The sequence below is a fragment of the Malania oleifera genome, chromosome 8, assembly GCF_029873635.1.
Source record: "Malania oleifera isolate guangnan ecotype guangnan chromosome 8, ASM2987363v1, whole genome shotgun sequence".
Lineage (NCBI taxonomy): Eukaryota > Viridiplantae > Streptophyta > Magnoliopsida > Santalales > Ximeniaceae > Malania > Malania oleifera.
Genome location: NC_080424.1, coordinates 109,772,942 through 109,794,183, shown reverse-complemented (window position 1 = coordinate 109,794,183; position 21,242 = coordinate 109,772,942). Strand labels below are relative to the sequence as shown.

At 35.7% G+C, this 21,242-nt stretch overlaps 1 protein-coding gene across 5 annotated transcripts in view; it reads right to left on the bottom strand.

The window, feature by feature from the left end:
* Positions 1–21,242, bottom strand: part of LOC131162992 (stromal processing peptidase, chloroplastic) — a 94,923-nt gene that overhangs the window by 7,808 nt on the left and 65,873 nt on the right. For 4 of the 5 annotated variants that reach the window (XR_009138893.1, XR_009138890.1, XR_009138891.1 and 1 more), the window contains exons 15-24: positions 16,433–16,570; positions 16,104–16,331; positions 15,858–16,010; positions 15,598–15,724; positions 9,816–9,948; positions 8,194–8,314; positions 8,031–8,111; positions 7,728–7,829; positions 7,431–7,581; positions 6,834–7,000 (exon numbers count right to left, since the gene is read on the bottom strand). Coding sequence is in view for 1 of the 5 variants with exons in the window: in XM_058119653.1 (XP_057975636.1) it covers positions 6,909–7,000; positions 7,431–7,581; positions 7,728–7,829; positions 8,031–8,111; positions 8,194–8,314; positions 9,816–9,948; positions 15,598–15,724; positions 15,858–16,010; positions 16,104–16,331; positions 16,433–16,570 (1,326 nt within the window). In the remaining 4 variants the exon portion in view is untranslated. Of the gene's footprint in view, positions 1–6,832; positions 7,001–7,430; positions 7,582–7,727; positions 7,830–8,030; positions 8,112–8,193; positions 8,315–9,815; positions 9,949–15,597; positions 15,725–15,857; positions 16,011–16,103; positions 16,332–16,432; positions 16,571–21,242 lie in introns of those variants that run through there. The other variant, XM_058119653.1, reaches the window with a different exon arrangement.

Sequence of the window (21,242 nt, the reverse complement as noted above, 5' to 3'; positions counted from 1 at the left end):
TTCTATTTATAATCCTTTTCCACCTTCAAATCTTCACTTTCAAAGAAGTGCTTGCCCAACTTCAAAAACCCCAGTTTTCATCTTGACGATACCCATTTTTGACCGGGTGTTCTTTCAGTTTAATTTTTTTCTCAACTATTGGGGTAACCCTAGGCTTTTGTGCTTATGAGAGAGAATGAGGTGCATTTTTGTGTCATTTGTGGCCTTAATTCCATGATTTATGGAATAAGGACTATGACTATGTTTAATTAGCCATCCTTAGCTTAATCCAAGTATTATATACTTAGAACAAGGTTACGTTGGATCCCAAAAACTAGGAGACAAGGTGACAATTTGATGTAGGGGCAACATCAAGGTTCCGCAGCCATGGAGAAATTAGAAGAGAGGAAGGAAGAGGAAGGGAGGAGAGAGGAGATACCAGGGGGAAAACTCAAGTTCAATTCAATTCAAATTCATCCATAACTGCCTACATAATGGCTTTCACATGCTCTTTATAAGAAAGCCTCTAAACAAATAAAATTACACAAATACGCCTAAAATTACATTGGATAACAAACATACCCCTAGTTTACACAAATATTTTAAACACGGCCCCAAATACACATACTACTTTACTAATTAAACTAAACACATAATAAACTATTAACTAAACCCAACGATCCTTGATCCAATTCTTTTTTAAGTATTCTCCAACAAAGATCTTCCCAAGGTCTTGTTTCTTGTCCTACATCACAATTCTTCTCACCTCTAAGGGTACTCTTGAAAGAGGAATTTTGTTAAACCTTAGCCTACCCCCTTTTTTTTTAATAAATAGAAGGGACTCAAAAAAAAAATAAAAATGGGGAGGAGAGTGGGAAACGTATGCTCACTAAAGAGGGGGAGAGATTGCTTCTTAGAGAGAACGTACGTTGAAAACTTGAAGGAAGAGAAATGAAATAGAGGAAGAGAGGGGAGGAAAGTCACGATCAATCTCTTGAAGGAGAACCCCTAGGTAAACAACGTTTATATTTTCTCCTTGATTTGCTTTAGGATCATGTTCTTTTCACGCATTGCTAACTGAGTGGTTTCATTTTGTCTGCTTGAATCATTGTAAGTGCAAAAAGTCATCTTTTGAAATCCAACTCTTTGTAATCTTATCTCTTCCGATTGTGTTTTATGATTTGATTTTTTGAATGTGTGTAAAGAGAGAATTAGATAGAGGGACTTGAGAAAGAAGGAGAAAAAGAGGTTGGTACTACCATAGCGGCACCATCGTTGCCACAGCAGTTCCCAAGCACAAGCTGCAGAGAGTTTGAAGAAAAAAAGTTTAAAGACAGATAGATAGGGTTAGAAAAAAGAGAGGGAGAAGGGTTCAATGAAATGACGAGAGGTGGCCGTAGAAATGCGCTAAAGCCCTAGAGGGCTCATGGGGGAAAGAAGGTGAATAGGTAGTGCACATGCCACCCCCCCATGTGCATGTTAAGAAACTTGAAACGGTCTGGTCCAATTCATCTAGACTAGCTCATTCTTTTATTTTCTATTTTGGTTTTATTTTTTTCCTTCCCTGCTTTTTATTAGTTTAAATTGAAAAATGCATAAAAAATCAAATTTCTAAGAAAAAAGTAAATAAATGATAAAAATGAATAAAAAGTTTTTCATTTTTGTGGCATTTTAGGTTTCCTTTTTATTTTAGTTAATTTTATTTGAGGAAAAAAGCCAAAAATCTAAAATTTCAAATAAATGCTTAAAAATCTAGAAAATTTTATAAAAATCCAAAAAAAAGGCCGAGGAAAGTAAAAAAAAAAAAAAAGAAATTATTTTGTTTTAAAAGAGAATTTCCATTTTGTAGATTGTATGCATGATTAATCAAATTGCTTCCTTGTGTCTTTGAATTTATTTATTTATTTTTTGGGTTTGTTAGGTTATTTTAGATATTTAAGTAGTCCTTACTCATGTCATCCTAGAAATTTAGGTGTCCAACATGCTCACCTTCCATGTGACCCGGATGGTGCTTTCTCTCATCCCTCCTTAGGCACAGTGACAACTCTTTCTTAAGGCTGGATGCTCGATCAAAGAAGGTACTCTCACTAACATGAATGAGCCATGGAGGGAAAAAAATGTACTAATTTTTCATCTTCAAAATTCGATTTTCAAATCTTTAAAAAAGACAAGTACTTTCAAAATCTTTCTCCAACTGGCTGATGATGAAACCTTAGATCTTTTTTCAAAAACTTTTCCACTTTGAATAATTCTTACATTTGAAATCCTTGCCTCTTTCAATCGATTCCAAATCTCATTAACTTCTAATTCAAATTGTTCCCTCTTTTCAGTTGGTTTCAAATCTCATCAAATATTACCCTTTCAAATCGCTGCCTTTCTCAGTTGATTTCAAATCAAATCCTTTCCAATGTTTCAATCATTCCAAAAGATATCGATTTCAAATTTGATTCTCTTTTAATTAATCGATCCTAAGTAAATCATAACTTATATCCTTCCATCTTTTTCAAACAATTCAAAACTTAGGGTTTTATGAGGCCACCCCATTTCCACCCCAATCTCTTTAGCTCTTTGACAATGATATCTCATTGGACAATTGAAAAGGATTTTTTTCTTATTTTTTTATCCTTCTTGTTTAAGGCATGCGTACACATTATACAACGGTAATTGTTCTTAAAACAGGTGTCGATAGTGACGCTAGATGACTAATTTCCCATAGAATGGCTAGTCAACCATTTTCCCTATGCACAATTGCACTTCCAAACATATTCTCTATTTTGCAGTTTTTTTAGGATTTTTTTTTTCAAAATTTTCCTTCTTAATAAAAACAGGTGGCAACTCCGCTTCTTAATCATCATGTCTATCTTAGTTAGAGTTTTCCTTTCCCTTAAATTCTTCTTGTTTGGGGATCATCGTGCAGAAATCCTTTATTAGCACCAGATAGAATCCAACGTCGACACATCTATACATCAAGACATTGTCGTGAACATTGAATAAGTGGCATCTATGAACACACCCCTACACAAGAATAGTTTAGGGTTTGTCAAGGAGTGGGTCAAACAAAAACACACATCGGTAGGCACCATTAACGGTGGTGCTGAAAAAGAAAGGGAAGGAAAAAAAAATTAAGATACCTCCGTCATTAAAATTTATTATTATTATTATTATTATTATTATGAAGACCAAGTTAAAAGCTTAAACCTACAAGTGACAAATAAGAAAAATACTAAAATTTGGGATTTATTCGCAAAATTAGAGTCACTAAATTCAAGATGGCTTTGAAAAAGGTGAAAAGCAAGAAATCTATAGGACCAGATAACATCCCAATTGAAGCTTGGAAATGTCTACAGGTTAAAGAAAGTATATGATTAATTAATCTTCTCAATACTATTATAAAAATCAAGAAAATATCGAGTGGAAGAAAAGCGCATTATACCTATATACAAAAACAAAAGTGACATTCAAAAATATAATCACTATTGTAGAACTTATGAGTCATACAACAAAACCATGGGAAAGGGTAATTGAATAAAAAATAATATAAAAATGAGGGTCTCGAAGAATCAATTTAGTTTTATGCTTGGACATCTAAAACAAAAACAATTTATCTTCTAAGAACGTTAATGGAAAAGTTCAGGGAAAAGAAAAGGGACTTACATTTGATTTTTATCGATTCAGAGAAAGCATATGATAGAATACCTAGGAAAGTGCTTTGGTAGGTTCTAGAAAAGATTAGGGTATGCAGTATGTATACTGATGTTATTAAGGATATGTATGATAGAGTAACCGACTAATGTTAGGACTGCAAGTGGAGAGTCTAAGAGAATTTGCAATCACAATAGGTGTACACCAAGGTTCTACTTTGAGCCCTTATGTATTTGCTTTATCAATTGATAAACTTACTAGGAATATCCAAAACAAGAGTTCTCATGTTGTGTGTCAGTCATAAATGATATTGTTCTAATTGATGAAAGTAGAAGCTGGGTAGAATTTAAGTTACAACTTTGGAAAACAACTTTAGAGTTTAGAAATTTTAGGATAAGTAGAAACAAGACTAAATTATGAAATGTAAATTCAACCATGTAAGGAGGAATGTTGAAGATAAGACAAAACTTGATAATCACGAAATCAACAACACTAATAGATTTCGGCATCCTAGATCTATTATGCAAGTAGAAGGAGAAAATGAAGAGGATGTAGTGCATAAAATTTAAGTAGGATGGGTAAAATGGAGAAGTGCTTCAGGCGTGTTGTATAGTTGTAGGATACCGTTAAGATTAAAAGAAAAGTTCTATAGGTTGGCTATAAGAGCAGCCATGATTTATGGATTAGAATGCTAGGCAACTAAGAAACCCATATTCAAAAAATAAAAGTTGCCGAAATGCAAATTCTAAGATGGATGGGAGGTAAAACATTAAAGGATGAATTAAAAAATGAACATATTTGCAACAACCTAGGAACAACATCGATTGAAGATAAGATAAGGGAGTGGTGGCTTGGATGATTTGAGCATTTGAAACAAAGGCTTAGTAGTGCACCAGTGAGGAGGAGTGAGCTAGTTATTGTAATCATACTAGAAGAGGTAGGGGTGTCCTAAAATAACTTGGAATGAGCTTGTCAGGAAGGATTTAACAATTCTTAAATTAGTTGTTGAACATGTCCTTGATCGTGTGAATTATCAAAAAATGATTCATATAGCCGACTCCACTTAGTGAGAGTTAAGGCTCGTTGTTGTTATTATTATTATTATTAAAAAGGAAAAAAATGACGTTGACCCTCCACGTAAACAATTTTAATGAGGGTCCATCAGTTTTGCATGGAAAATAGGAAGATTGCAATGATTTGGAATATGAGCGACCTTGGCGCACCAAAAAAAAAAGTTCAGTAATCTCAAAGATTTTAGTCAGTAGTTGAGAAACCATGCGTGCATTTAACCCAAACAAATTGGCTAGGTTCCTAGCGCATAGCTAGTTGTGAGCCTTCAACGATGAGATTTCAGGAAAAGGGAGATCAAGGGGTGGGATTACAATGGTGACGTTATGAGAATAGCATAGGAGGTCAGGATTTTTGAAGGGCCGTCAATTGGGAAATGTTTGGTCAGCGTGTGGGGCATCACTGGTAGTTGGACGGCGATGAAATTTCAGAGGGTGTTTCGGGGGGGGTGTAACTTTGAGAGGTGTTGCCAAAATCTTCAAGAAAAAGGGTCTTCAAAAAAATGGGGACCTGACTGGAATTTTTGAGGAAGTTCAGAACTACTCTTCGATTTTTGATTTTTGATTTTTGATTTTTGATTTTTCTAAAGACAGAAGTTTCAGAATAGATAACAAGAAATTAGAATCAAAGAGATATAGGGATATAGGGGCAAGTGATAAGCATAGAAATAAGAAGAGACAAAAGAATATAGAAGGAGAAGGAGAAGGAGAAGGAAAAGGAAGAAAGAACAGAAAAGAAAAAAAAAGAGAGGGAATTAGAGACAAAACAGAGAAGTGAAGGACAAGAATGAAGAGAGGAAGATATGAAGAGGAAGAATGCAAATCAATTTTGGGCTCTGATGCCAACTGATGCAGGGCAGCATCAAGGATCTACAGCCATGAGAGGATGTAGCCATGTAGGGGAGGAGACGGGAAGAAGAAGAGGGAAAGGGAAGAGAGAAGAGAAGAGAGGAGGGCTACAAGGGGAAATCTCACATTAACTTCTCAATTAAAATTCATCAAAAACTCCTCCTACATGATTTTCACGCATTATTTATAAGAAAGCATCTAACACTATCCCTAAAACTACATGAAATTACAAACAATCCCCTGAAAATACACAAACATTACAAACAAGCCCCCAAATACACATAATCCTATACTAATTAACGAAACACATAATAAACTATTATCTAAACCCAACAATCCCTTGTCCCAATTCTTCCAGATGAGTCCCCAACAAGGGTATGCTTATGGTCCAGCTTCTTGTCCTACATCACAACTGCTAGACACAGTAGACTATAGAGTTGATTGATATTCATCACAAATGCTATAATCAAGGAAAAAATATGCAGACTACTACCATTTGATACTAAAATGGAAAATTTGATCACCATAAGAAACATTTTTTCTCAAAATTATAAAAGTACATATGATGTATTAATGCTTTTTTGGTTTGTGCTTGGGCATTAAAAACACACGTTCAGACTACTTGAAGTTGTGTTTGGCTGTTGCTAATATGTATCACTTGAGCGTTTTGTTAGGTGGAAACAGGTGTTTTCTAAAAATAGTAGTAAGTTTTTGGAGGAATGATGCTTTTAGGTAAAGAAAGCGTTCAGGCCATAGTTCTGACTTCCAAGATCTACGTGCCAATTGATAGCTATTGACAACAGTTTATACAGTGCAATGTTTCACACATTTAAATAAAAATATGCATGCATGCAAAATATACAATAGGTAGACAAGAAAAAAAACACTACAAATTTGGGAGGGGGGGTCAGGGTTGGATTCTCAACCACTAGAACATGTTTACAGCTTTCTTTTTACAGCATCAATCCTCTGCCTTGAGTGTGTGTGTGTGTGTGTTTCTTTTCCCAACGTTCAGTTTAAAATTTACTAAGCTTTTGTGTTCTAGAAAATTACAAAGCTAAACTGATGGCAAACATACATTGGCTTGATCAGTAGTCTAAGTTTCTTAAGTCTGAGTTTTTTTAAGGCATGAAGGTGCCCAAGATTAAATTAGTAACTTGCCACTAGAAGCAACAAAAATAACCAACATTACACAGCTGTAATTCTAAATACTTAGTTTAGCTTATATAAAATGAAATCAATGTTAGAAGCACATCATATTCAGTCATTTTTTATTAATGCTAACAAGAAGCGTACCTCATAGTGTTCAATGTCTCTTTACTGCACAAAAATAATAGTAGCGAAAACAATAATAATGGTTTTCCAAGGTGGTCATGTTGTTGGCCGTGTCATAGTGGATAATCCCCGTCCCACAGGAATAACTCCTGGAAGGCCTTCACCTGATTCTTCCTCTTCCAAGGAAGCTGCTACGTAAAAAGAGTAAAATTTTAGAACATAAAAAATTGATTATAAAACTAGTACTCTTAAATGACGAGGCATCTAAAGTCTCATAAGATGAATCTATCAGACATCCTCAAAAAAGCGCACATCAATTCAAAGTCGAGCATTTGATATTCCAAACCAGATGCAAACAGGATGGCCCCAAAAAAGATCAAGATTATCATAGTAAAACTGAAGTTCAATTCACCCCAAAGCTCGTCTGGAAATTTGGTTGATTTGTTCATAAAATTCACTTGAGTTTAATAATGTTTCAACTTTGGTAGCCAGATACAAAAGCAAAATTTCCCCCCTTTCATTCCAAATTTCCAATCTTCATTTTTGCTTGTCCAAAGTTATCAGATGAGAGGCCGTGTAATAACATTCAAATCCCTAATTCAAAAGACATGATCTTACCAGAAATTTCTTCACCAGCCTGCATCCCTGCAATCCCAATGCATGAATATAAAGAATTCTCATCAATCTTTAACTGTTCATAAGCTAGATATATGTCGTCAATTGTAGCCGCTTCATATAGCAACGTAAGATCTTTGATGCATGATATGTCCTGATCCCACCAGAGTCATTTAAAGAGAAAAAAAAAAAATTATAAGGAAACATTGGCAAGAAAATCGAAGTTTAAAGAGAAAAAGAAGAAGAAAAGGAACTAGACTCAATAATGAGAGGTTAAGATTCAAGTGAATTCCAGTTTACCTTCCTAGGAACTGAAGAAGCTTGTAAGTGTGCTAATAATCCAAGCCAATAGGCATTTGACTTTGTTTCAGCTTCATGTCTCATTAGCAATGTTCGTTTTGCCTAACATTATCAAAAAATGCATTGAAAGAGCTTTAGAACATACACACACACAAGCATTTTTCTTTGAAAAGAATATAAATCATTTAGTGAATGAATAACAAACAAAAAAATTGAAATATGACATAACCAGAATCCTGTCAATTAAGTAAACCTTTAAAACTGAAGTTAACACAGTATTTTGATATTCTTGAAAATACTAACCCTATCCAATTCTCTTTGTGCAACCTTGTTGCTATGCAAACCTCGAAGAACATTCTTGCAAGCATCAACAGCCTTATAAACCTGAATGTGTATTGGTCTACAATTAGTAAAGCAGCTGGCATTACACATGCACCATATGGAAATATGTAAAAGCTGAACAAACCTTGCTTGGAGTTGATGTCACTGAAATCACGTACCACCCAAACTTAAGCCTGTCAAATAGGCTTAATTCAAATGAAACATCGTACGTTAATCCAAGAGAATCCCTGACAGTTGTAAAAAGCCTGCACAAAGATCAATAAAGCATTTTAAATTGACTAATCTCAAATGAACTACCACAGGCAGGTTGGGGATCTGCTCTTCCTTCATTACTTAACTTTAAAATTCAACAAAGCCTTAAATCCAAACTAACGGGGAACAGAAATGCAAGATGGACAGTTTTAGCCATTCAAGTCCAAAAGGTCGTCAACAATCAAGAAAAATAAATCAATACAACTCAAAAATTGTAAAGATTTGAGCCTTATAACTGAACAACATGTGCAAGTCCTTTTTCTTCTCTTATAACCTTTCTATCAAAAACTTTTAAGTGAGAGAGAACATCTTTATCCACCATCCCTCAGTGCGTAAAATATGGGCCTTTAACATCCTTCAGCACATAAAATAGAACAAGTTGACGTGGAATACTCAATAGTGGATACAAAAGAGTATGAACCTACATAAATAAAATATATATGCAATAATATCTTTAAAAATCCAAGTGCTTATATCAGTAGAAACTAAAACTAATAGCAATGATACATTTTAGATTGGAATCCAATGAAAATCTTATGATCCGGCAAATGCTGCCTAGAATGTGGAACATTCCATTTAGAGCAATGAGAAAGGAACCGCAGTACAACACGTTCTAAAATGCAATATGCTAAGGCACGCTTATATATGGGCATAACAGAATATTTTTGTTCAACAACAAAAGAATTTTATTAAGAAAGGAGAAGAGATTACAATATAAGGACAAGAAATCCGCAAGAAAATCCAAAAACAACAAAAGAAGAAGATCTGATTAAAATAGCTAGCTAAGAAAATTCAATGTCATATATACAATTAAAAGAAGACTTTGTGAGCTATTTCTAAATTTAAAGAAATTTTATTTATTAAAGTAGTTTAACAAATAGAAAATTATAATGCGAAATGCTCCATTCTCACTAATAAAAATGTACAAGCCACATGGAAAATATTCAGTCGAAACTATGGACTGCTGACTTTGGTGTTTTGGAATGAAAATGTACCATGTTTCAGGACATTTGTACCAATTTGCAATTCAGTAAGGTATTATCATTTCCTAATAACTATGGATTAAAATGAAGTATATTCTCACTGATAAGATGTAACGAGCCCATCCCCAGTCCAATGGGCCCTCCAAAGCACAAACCAGTTTTTAAGAGAGAGACTAAATTAAAGAGTCAACTTCTAGTGCAAAAATGTAGGATGAGCCGCCCCCATTCTCACATATCCACATTACGTTATCTTTTAAGTGAAAGAAAACCCAAAAAATGCCCAATCACTAAGTACAAAATATAATACATGCCAACAAGAAGAATGCATAATTCCATCTTCTGTAAGAAAAAAGAACAGGAGTGCATGATGTATAACTCAAAAGGTTTCATAACTAACTATCAGAACCTCATTACAAGGTACAATTAGCAACAACAAATACGGTGAAACAATTTCTACATGGCAATTTTGCACGTATGTGATGGCTCACAAAATTGGTACAGGAAAAGGTACCTAGAATTTATTATCTCGGCCAACAACCCCAATGTGATGCCAAAGAAAAGTGGATGGCGGTGTAGCTTCCTGTGCATATCATTTCCAACATCCTTCTTCTCCATATGTGATTCCTTTTGTATAGATTGCTCATCTGCAAATCACGCTAGCATTGGCACATAATTTTGCAAGCACTCATGACTAAGCCAACTTATCTAGAAGTCTAGCCCTACACATTTAAAATAGGTTTAGCCTTGAAAATTTCAAATTGAGAAACAGCCCCTTCAATTGCCCAAAAAACAAAACAACAAAACTAAAGAAGGGGTCCAAGAGTTAAAGAAGATTGAAAAGATTTAACACTTCAAACATTCTAGAGAATTAATTGATCCTAAAATGTTCTCAGGAGCAAGATAATAAAAAAAATTTCAGATGACTCAGTAGAGTAAGGTAACACATCAGGTTTTCCATATGTGACTTCAGTTGATTAATATTAGTAGTTTGGGGATTGTCAGAACTTTTTTATTTAGTAATTGAACTTTCCAATTGTCATCAAAATTTTTGAAAGCCTGTTAATAAGCCACAATGCAGAAAAGATTAGAAATAATGATTTGTGCAAAGATGGCAGGAGGTGTACAAGAGCCCAAGATTGGTGCGAGGCTTGGATTAGGTCGGGCATGGTTCTATTAGCAGATTATATGGCTGTAAATGAGCAGGATGGGCCACAATTATGGGTCAGCCCACAACTGTTATTAATTGTATGGCTCATTCTTCAAAACATAAATTTGAGGCAAATGTCAAGGATCTTTCAAAGGCACAAGATGGTTTGCTACAGGGTAACGGGAAGGGGACTTTTGAATAGGATTTGCAACAAGGGGATGGGAAAGGGATTTCAGAAAAATCTCTTAAGCAGGATTCAGTGAAGGCAGATAGGGTGAAGGGATTCAAAGGGAGTGAGTGCGGCAGCTCCAGCATCAGACACTGTGCAGATGGAGAGGAAATTGTGCAGACGACAAGGGTTCGAATGGTATTCATGAAATTTTGTTGAGTGTGCCAACTAAAGGTACAAAGGATGTTTTGCATGCTATTGAGGATTTTAAAGGATTTTCTTTAAAGGTTGGAGGTCAAGCAGAAGTTCAAGAAAAGCAGGAAGGACAGATGGACTGATGGAGGTAAACATTGTTGTTGATCAGGCAGCTGGACGAGCTAGCATGGTTGGGTTGGATGAGTTGGCAAAAGCTCTTGTTAAGGGAATGTCAGCATATTCCACGATTTACTCTCACAGGATGCTGGGAAAGAAGGGCATGAAAAAAAGAAATTCTTCTGCTGACAACAGAGCAGGCGGGCAGGTAAATAAGTGGTTGAGAAGAGATGGCCATGGTAATTTTTATAGATAGAACTTAGGAAAATTCTAATAGGAGAAAAAGGAATGGAGCAATGCATCTGATAATGAAATTATATCAGAAAGCAATTTTACTTGTGATGATTAGCCATGAAAGAAAAAGATGTACACGAATTTTTCACTAGAGCATCTGCAATTGTAAGTCAAATTAGACCCTATGAAGATACCATTGAAGATGAGATCTTTTAGATGAATTTCGTGACCAATGTGGGTAAGCATCATCAGATTCTTTTGATTTATTTAGTGATATTTCTTATGTACCTCCATCTCCTCCACACGGTATATAGGGTGTTTCTATATTTGAAGATGACGGAACAAGCAAGGAAAGATGGATGAATTAACAGACCAAAGCTGGTATTTTCCCCACCCCTGGTTCTTCTGTGGTCTAATGAGAAGGATTTAGAGGAACAAGAACTATTGGATGAATGGGTTTGTTGTTCAACCCAACAGGCAAAGAAGCACGTAAGGTCGGTTTTAAAAATAACGGAAAGAAGGAACAGCGTGAATTAGGGAATTTGCAGTGCTCTATTAATGATTGGCAAGGGGTTGAAAAGGGGATATCTTTGTTAGCTTCCGTTATTTTTTTTAACTGCCTCTCCCCCACTCTTTGTTGTGGTTTTGTTTTTTTTATTTTTCTTGCCGAGGATTTCTTGTCCTCCCTTGATTGTGTTTCCTTCATTTTTTAATATACCTTTTTTTTTTTTGACAAGAAAAACATTTGAAAAAAATCTTTCTTTTTTTTTCATTTTTTCTTCATTTATACCTTGTAAGAACTTGATTCTTTGTGCGTAGAAAATTCTAAAAAAAAATTTACATCAGTCAAACCATGGGTGTTTCCACTGTCAAAAAAAAAGGGACTACAATTTACTAGAGACAAGAAAATACAGCTATTTACCATTTTTTAGAGAAAGACGACCCATAGTTGTCCAATTGAGATATGAATCATGCATTGAAATCTTAATTTTTGTAAGTTGAGAACCAATATTGAGTCTAATTGTAAGATTCAGCACAAATTCTAAAATCAGTTGCAAGTTACATGCATATACAAGAAGAAGAAGAAGAAGAAGAAGAAGAAGAAGAAGCCTTAAGTCCCACTAGATGGGGTCGGCTACATGAATCCTTTTCTGTCAATTCACATGATCCAAGGCATTTTCCTTGCTTAAGAGCTATTAGATTCTTTCTCATTCTTCCTCACTAGAGCACTACTTGGCCTATGTTTCAAATGCTCAAACCATCTAAGTTGTGCCTCTCTTATCTTATCTTCTACGGTGCTATGCCTACAAGCTGCATATCCATATATGTTAAATATATATACACACACACACAACAAGAAGTCTTAAGTCCTTCTAGGTGGAGTCGGCTACATGAATCCTTTGCCGCCGATTCACCCAATCAAGAGCATTTTCCTCTACTAGATTAAGAGCTATTAAATCCTTCTTCACTCTCTCATTTCAAGTTATTTTAGGCTAACCCCCTACCCCATTTCATGTCAAAAACAACAACAAACTCACTCCTCCTCATAGGTGCATTACTAGGCTTGTGTCTCAAATGCCCAAACCAACTAAGCAGCCTCTACTTTATCTTATCTTTGATCAGTGCTATGCCTAGATTATTGCATATATGCTCATTTCTTAATTTATTTTTTAATGTTATACCACTCATCCACTTTCTATTCGCATTTCAGAAACTTTTACCTTTTATACATGTTGTTTCTTAGTTTCCCAACATTTTGAACCATAGAGCATAGCTGTCCTCATAGCCATCTTATATAACTTCTAATTTTAAGGGTATTCTACAATCATAAAGCATGCCTAACGCACTCCTCCATTACATCCTCTTCAATTTCCCCTTCCGCTTGTATAATAGATGCAAAACAACAAAACATGTTAAGTGTTATTAATTTCTTGATTATCAATTTTAATCTTCTCTCCACTACTCCTTACATTATTAAAATTACATTTCATATATTCTATCTTATTTCCACTTATCCTAAAACTTTTAGACTCTAAAGTGATTCTCCAATGTTCTAACTTAGATTCTACTCCACTTCTACTTTCATCAATCAAGACAATATCATCTGCAAACAACATACACCAAGGGATCTCATTTTGGATATTCTTAGTGAGTTCGTCAATCACTAAAGTAAAAAGATAAGGACTCAAAGTAGAACCATGATGTACACCAATTTTGATTGGAAAATCTCTATATTCCCTTCCTAGAAGTAATGTTGTTCATCGCTCTATCATACATGTCCTTAACGACCTTAGTAAATCTACCACATACCCCTTTCTTTTCTAAGACCCACCAAAGAACTTCCCTAACTACTCTATCATATGCTTTCTCAAGGTTAATAAAAACCATAAGCAAGTATTTCTTCTTTTCTCTAAACTTTTCCAATAATTTTCTTAAAAAATAAATAGGCTCAATTTTCGATCTGCCAAAGTCCCATGCATAAAACCAAATTGATTATTCGAAACCCTCGTTTTTAGTCTTATTCTTTGTTCAATTAGCCTTTCCCAAAGTTTCATTGTATGACTCACAATAATTCCACAATAGTTATTACAATTTTGAATATCGCCTTTGCTTTTGTATTAAGGTATTAACGTGTTTTTCCTCAATTCCTCCGGCATTTCTTGGTTCTTAGAATAATGTTGAATAGATAAGTTAACCATATACTTCCTTTGTCCCCTAAATATTTCCAAACTTCAACTAGTATACTATTTGCTCCGATTGATTTCCTATTTTTTATCTTTTTCAAAGCCATCTTAACTTCAATGACTCTAATTTTACAAATAAATCTCATATTTCTAGATTTTTCCTTATCTGTCACTTCCAAGTTCAACTTTTCATTTTGTTTTTCATTAAACAAATTATCAAAATATCTCCGCCACCTCTCTTTTATGTCTTATTCTCTAGTTAAGACATAATCATTCTTATCCTTTATACATTTTACATTACCTAAATCTGTCATTCTCATCCTTTATACATTTTACATTACCTAAATCTATGCATTCTCTTTCTAGCTTTAGCAAGTTTATAAGATGCCTCTTTCTCTTTTTGTATCTAATCTATTATATAAGATATCATAAGCTCTATTTTTAGCTCACTAATGGTCTTCTTTGCATTTTTTCTTGCCTTTTATACTTTTCAAGGCTTTCTATATTTCTACAACTTTTCCAAATTTTAAACTAGTTTTCGTTTTTTTTTTTTTTGTTTTTTTCAATCTCAACAGCTTTTTGGACTTTTTGATCCCACTACCAACTTTCTTTACCATCCAAATATCTTCCTTTAAACTCACCTAAAACCTCTTTCTCTATCTTTATGATAGAGTTAGCCATCTTATTCCTAACAGTATTCGCATCTACCTTACCTCCTACTGTCTAATCACACTCTTCGATCATTTTATCTTTGAATTTTACTATATTTTCTCCTTTCAAGTCCCACCACCTAGTCCTCTTGTATTGATTTACTATACTCTTTTCTTCCATTTTTTATTATGTATATCTAATATTAGGACTCTATGCTGTGTAACCAAACTTTCACTCGGAATAGCTATACAATCCTTACAAGATAGACAATCCCCCTTGCTAGTTAAGAAGAAATCTATTTGGCTTTTATATTGCCCACTTTTGAAAGTTATTAAGTGCTCCTCTTTTTATAAAGCAAGTATTCAATATAAATAAATTGTAAAACATGGAAAATTCTAAAATTTTATCATCGGCCTCATTTTTATCTCCATGTCCCATGTCCACTGTGTCCCGTCATAACCTATATTATCCTTCCCAATGTGTCCATTTAAATCAGCTCTATGGACGTTTTTTCAGATGTTAGTATCCCTTGTAAAATATTATCTATATGTAGTAGAAAGTTAAAATAAAAAAAATAATATGCCTTTGAAATATAAAAAACCTTTACATCCAAACACTAGCTTCCAAGTGAACTATTGTCAAATAGAATCAAACAAATGATGACCTAATTGGATTTTTAAACTTACGCATCAGAAACCCTGAACCTAAATTATTGGAACAAATTCAAAGGTAAGTGGATTTTGTTCATTCAAATTGTAGAGGCCATTCAAAAATGATTGCAAGGCCTTTGATTATGAAAATAATGGCTTGGATAGTTGAATTTGACTAGGAATCAATTGGATCTGCTGGATCTAGGTCTAACTCAGCTGTTTACCGAATTGTGAAAGGTAAGATTTGCATCGAGGACTGTACGATTCATGGTTCAATTGCTTACTTTCACTAGCCCACTATAGGCAAATCTGTAAACTAGTGAATCAAATCAAGTTGTATAATTCTTGTATAATTTTAATAACAATGGATCAACAAAAATAAATTATGAGTTTTTTTTTTTTCAAATAACTAGAAAACCACAATAAATTACGATTCAGAAACTCACAATCCACTGTTGAGAGATTATTAATAGACTGAAACAGGTCTTTTCCTTCAATAGTAAAACCCCAACGATTAGGTGCAGGGCCTGAAATATATGCACATGCTCTTTCATCAGTGTCCTTCAAGAAAACCTGTCAAAAAGCAAATCATTTAGATAGTTTACATGGTTCAAGGAACAGAACCAAAACACTTAGACAAGCCAATTTTTATGATGCCAAAAGACAAACGCCAACTATCAGAGTATCAATAGTAAGAGTTTTTCACCTGCTGAAACTGCAAATCTGATGGAGTAGGTCGAAAAGTAATGGGGCTGGATCCATCCTCTGTCTTACGAACCCTTTCGGGTGTCACGGTTCCCAGGTAATCAAGAATGCAAGACTCGATATCCTCTTCTGAGAAGTCCCCGACAATACTTACCTAAGAGTAGATAAATGCAGCCTTAATATGATAAGAAACCTAACATGCACACACGATGTTCATCAGAAAAATGAACAAATGAAAATTGCACACCTCCATGTTATCACCAACAAACTGATTCATCACTGCATTTTTTACAGACTGCAGAGTTAAGCTTTGCAGTGATTTTGGTGTGGGTTCAACAAACCGCTCATCTCCATGCAACATTGCTAACATAAGCTTGTGAGCAGTTGAACGCTCCAAGCTTTTAGGTATGGAACGGTAATATGACAAATATAACTGTCTTGCTCTATCAAATGCATCATCTAGCCAAACACTATGCTGCACATTATAGCAGCAATTAGGTTTTGGTTAATTATGTCAATTAGATATAAATAAATAAACTAGATTGCTAGAAAGGATAAGTAAGAGAATTTTGTTACCTCAAGTACCATATGAAGCAACTGGAATGCAGCACGCATTCCATTATCCCTTAGAGTAAAACGAAACTCCATACATATGAATTCCTCAGTGGACTCCAAAGAGCAATTTATCAGGTGATTCACGCAGAAAAGCTCTACCTGGAGAAGCATATTAACATGTGAGTCACCACCAGCATAACCAGCCAGGGAACTATTCCAACAATGAAGAATAAACATTTAATTAGCTAGTAATAACTACATGCTGAAATAGCAGTGCAGTAACCAAACCAAACTGGGGAAAAAATGTGAATGTGAAAGTAACATGTTTCAAAGCATAATATGTCTAGAACTTGAATGTCGCTCACAACATAGGCAACATTTATAAATCGTGAAACACAAAAGATTTGAATGGGAAACTAATTACCATATTTTGAAGCTATTACATATTGACCTTGAATTTCTCTAATAACATAGGTAATGGGAAATAATCAAAATTTATGATATCCAATTTGCTTCATAAATGAACACCATAGAAGAATCTGCAGAAGAGAATAATATACACCCAAAAATATAAAAAAAAGGCACAACAACGAAGTTTAAGTCTCACTAGATGGGTTCAGCTACAAGAAATAATTTTCTGTAATTCTGCACGATCCATGGAAAACATCCTCAAAAATTTGAAGCATTGTCAAAATCTTTCTTCCTCTGTTAGTCCAAGTTATTCTAGGTCTACCCCTACCACTCCTACAACCTCTAACTAAATCACTCCCACTGGAGTATTACTTGACTACGTAGCAAGTGCCCAAACCATCTCAACTGCCAATCCTTAATCTTCTCCAAGCACTGCACCTAGCCTATTGCAGATCTATACATTCTCATTTCAAACACATCTACAATTTGGATATGTTGTTTTTAGTCATCCAATGTTCTAAAATTATCACATGGTTTAGTCACCATCTTATAGAATTTTTCTTTTAATTTTGAAGTTATTCTACATCACAACAATCTTTCTCTCTTTTTTTCGATAGCAAAAGAAACATATTAAGAATGAGAATAAAGATAGTTACAAAGCTAAGGGAGGACAAGAGATCCTCAAAACCCAAAAACAAAGAATGAAAAATATAAGTTAAAAAGCCTAGGAAAAAATAATTAAAAACAAAAAAAACAAAAAAAAAAATCCTAATTAAGAAAAGCCCTCTTAAAACCCTTCCCTTTGTAATTGACAGAACTTTGGAGCCTTACTAATTCCTGTTGAACTTTATTAGATTTACATTTAGCTCCATCCAATCGAACTTCATTCCGTCCATGACCAGTCATCCACAATCCCATTTTATCCAAAATACTTTGAACAACAACATCTTGTCCACTGATCTTCCCCACAGGAGGAGGTAGTATCCCATCAATACGCTGATTATTCATAGCAACATTCTTCTCACTAATCTTCTCCACAGGAATAGATAGTACCCCATCCTTACACTGATTACTCATAACCAAACTCTCATCCAGCTACCCCTCAAGATAAAAACATCCTCTAAACCTTCAAGCAGAGAAGGGGGCACATAAGTAATATCCACCAAAACATCAGATGAATCCAACCCATAATCTAGATCTTTGTGTATCTCGTCCAACAATTAACTTTCAAAATCACCATCCTTATTTGAGATAACCTCCCATATTTTCTCCCCCCAAATTTTATTCACACTTTTCTCCATATCAACCACAGAACATTTTTGAGTTTCCACAACATAAAAATTCCCTCATCATCTATTTTTAAGAATTTTCCCTCCCCGTAAGTTTGAATTCATAGAATTGTTTACAAGCAGATTTTTCTTATCTTTCCCCTACTTCCTAGCTGATCAGCACTTGTAAACCTTCATAACCGTAACTGACTTACATTCATTTCCATTAAGTAAATTCCCATAAGTATTTACCTCTTGGCCTGAACCATTAATAAGATTTTCCTCAATCTGCTCTTTGGCAAAATTTTCCTTTCTCAACACAACCACCCCACTTGTCCTCACATTTTTCTCATGTATGTTCTCGGGTTCCTCTACCCTTAAATAGCTGCTACAAGAAACCCCTTGGCCTTCATTATAATGCCCATCTCCCTCCTGGGCTTTAGAAACATCATTTAAAATATGAAACTGGTCATTAGAGTGATCCATTTTAGAAAAGGCTAAAAGGTGAACCCAAAAAAATAAACTGGTGTTACCTCAAGATTTGTGCCCTTAAACTCTTAAAAAAAACTACACCCTAAAAGGTGAACCCAAAAAGTTAAACAGGTGTTACCACTAGATTTGTACCCTTAAACTCTTAAACAAAACTACATCCTTAAAGGTGAACCCAAAAAGATAAACTGGTGTTACCTTAGCTTCGTACCCTTAAATTCTTAAACAAAATTACACCTTAAAAGGTGAACCCAAAAAGTTAAACTAGTGTTACCTCTAGATTTGTACCCTTTAACTCCTAAAAAAAACTACACCCCCAAAGGTAAACACAAAAAAAAACCTTCCCGAGGGGCACGTTTCCCAAGGCACACGCTTCTCGAGGTGGATATTTCTTGATGCACACGTTTGCTGAAGTGCATGCTTCCCGATGCACACATGTTTCCCAATGCGCATGCCTCTCGAGGTGCACATTTTCCATTGCACATGTTTCCCAAAGCGCACACTTCCCAAGGTGCACATTTCCCCATGCGCATGCTTCCCAGCGCACACACTTCCCGCGTCATGGTGTGTGTTTCTCGATGTGCACACTCCCAATGCGCACGTTTACTAGCCGAGTGCTTCCCAATGCGCACGCCTCCTAATGTGCACATTCCTCGATGTGCACGTTTCCCTATGTGTACGCTTCCAAAGGCATGCATTCCCCCAAAGCGCACGCTTCCCAATGTGCACATTTCCCAAGCTGCACGATACCCAATGCGCATGTTTCCCCATGCACATGCTTCTTTAAATGCATGTTTTCCAATGTGCACATTTACCAATGTGCATGTTTCCCTATACACACGCTTCTCAAGTCGTGGTGCATGTATCTCAACGTACACATTTCCCAAAGTGCACGCTTCCCGATGCACGCGTTTTCCAAAAGTGCACATTTCCCAATGCATACGTTTGTTGATGCGCACATTTCTCGATGTCGAGCTCGATCCTTTCTCGACCCCAAGTACGGTTCGGTACACGTTGCGCATTTCCCAATGTGCAATTCGATGTATGGTGCACATTTCCTGAGGTCAGGTACGGTTCGATGCCCGGTTTATGTTTTTCGATGTTGGTGAATGTTTTCTCGATGCCGGGTACAATTCGATGTATGATGCACGTTTCTCAATGTACGATGCATGTATTTTGATGTCAAGTCAAATTCAATGTACAGCGCACATTTCCCGATGTCGAATTCGGTTTGAGGTACAGCGCATTTTTCTCGATGTCGGTACGATTTGGTATGCGTTGCGCATCTTTGGATGTGCAATTCGATGTGCGGTGCACGTTTCCCGAGGATGAGTATGGTTTGATCCCCGGTTCATGTTTTTCGATGTCTGTGCATGTTCTCTCAATATTGGGTATGATTCGATGTACTGTGCGTGTTTCCTGATGTACAATGCACGTATTTCGATGTAAGGTTTGATTCGTTGTACGGCACACGTTTCCTTCTGTCAGGTACGATTCGGTATGCGTTGGGCATTTCTCAACATGCAATTCAATGTACGGCGCAGGTTTCCTGAGGCTGAGTATGATTTGATGTCCGATTCGCATTATATGGTGTCAACTATGATTTTATGTGCGGTGCGCATTTCTCGATGTCGGGTACGATTTGATGTTCGATGCGCGCTTCTCAATGTGTGCTTCAGTGTACGATGCACATTTCTTGATGTTGGGTACGATTCGATGTACGACGCACGTAACTCGATGTTAAGAACAGTTCGATGTATAGTGCACGTTTCTCAATGTCAAGTATGGTTCAATGTCCGGTTCACGTTTTTCAATGCAGTGCATGTTTTCTCGATGTACGGTGCGCGTTTCCTGATGTCAGGTATGGTTCACTGTGCGATGCACATTTCCTAATATGCGATTTTAAGTACGGTGCACGTTTTCCGATGTCAAGTACGGTTCGATGTGTGGCACACTTTTTGATGTATAGTGCGCGTTTCCCGATGCGAGTACAGTTCGATATTTGGTTCACGTTTTTCAATGTCGGGTACGATTCGGTGTACGATGCACACTTCCTGATGCGGGTACTATTAGAGAGCTTGTATAGGTGCCAAGATGAGGAAGGTGTTTGATGAGGAGAAAATTCTAATGTGATAGGGACAATTTTTAAGGAGAGACCCTGGAGAAGAACTTAAAATAGTGGAAGACTCTCCAACAAAGGAGGTGGTCGGGTGTAGCATTGAAAGAAAAAAAAAAAGAAAGTAAAGAAATGGGGGATTTTTTTTAGACTCAGAAAGTGATGATTTTAATGAATATGGCTCTATACGGTGGTTGTTGGATGAGACTCGAAAACAATATGGGTACATTTTTTATTCTTGCGACGATGTAGGGGATTTATCATACATTCAACCTGCACCATTGGAAGGTTTGCAGTAAGTGTGTATTTTTGAATATGATGCTTTGGTCAACAATTTACAGCGAAGGGATGGAATATTGCCAACTCCTATAAAGAAAATTCCGAAGGAGCACTTAGAGGCTCAAGATTTTTTGGATAAGTTGGATTTAAAGTTCAGTAATATTGGAGGAGAGGAGGTTCGCATGGATGGTGGCTAAAGTCGTAAATTGAAGGGTCCAAGGGAATTAGAGAATTTGAAGAGCTCGCTAAATTATGATGGAAAGGGTCT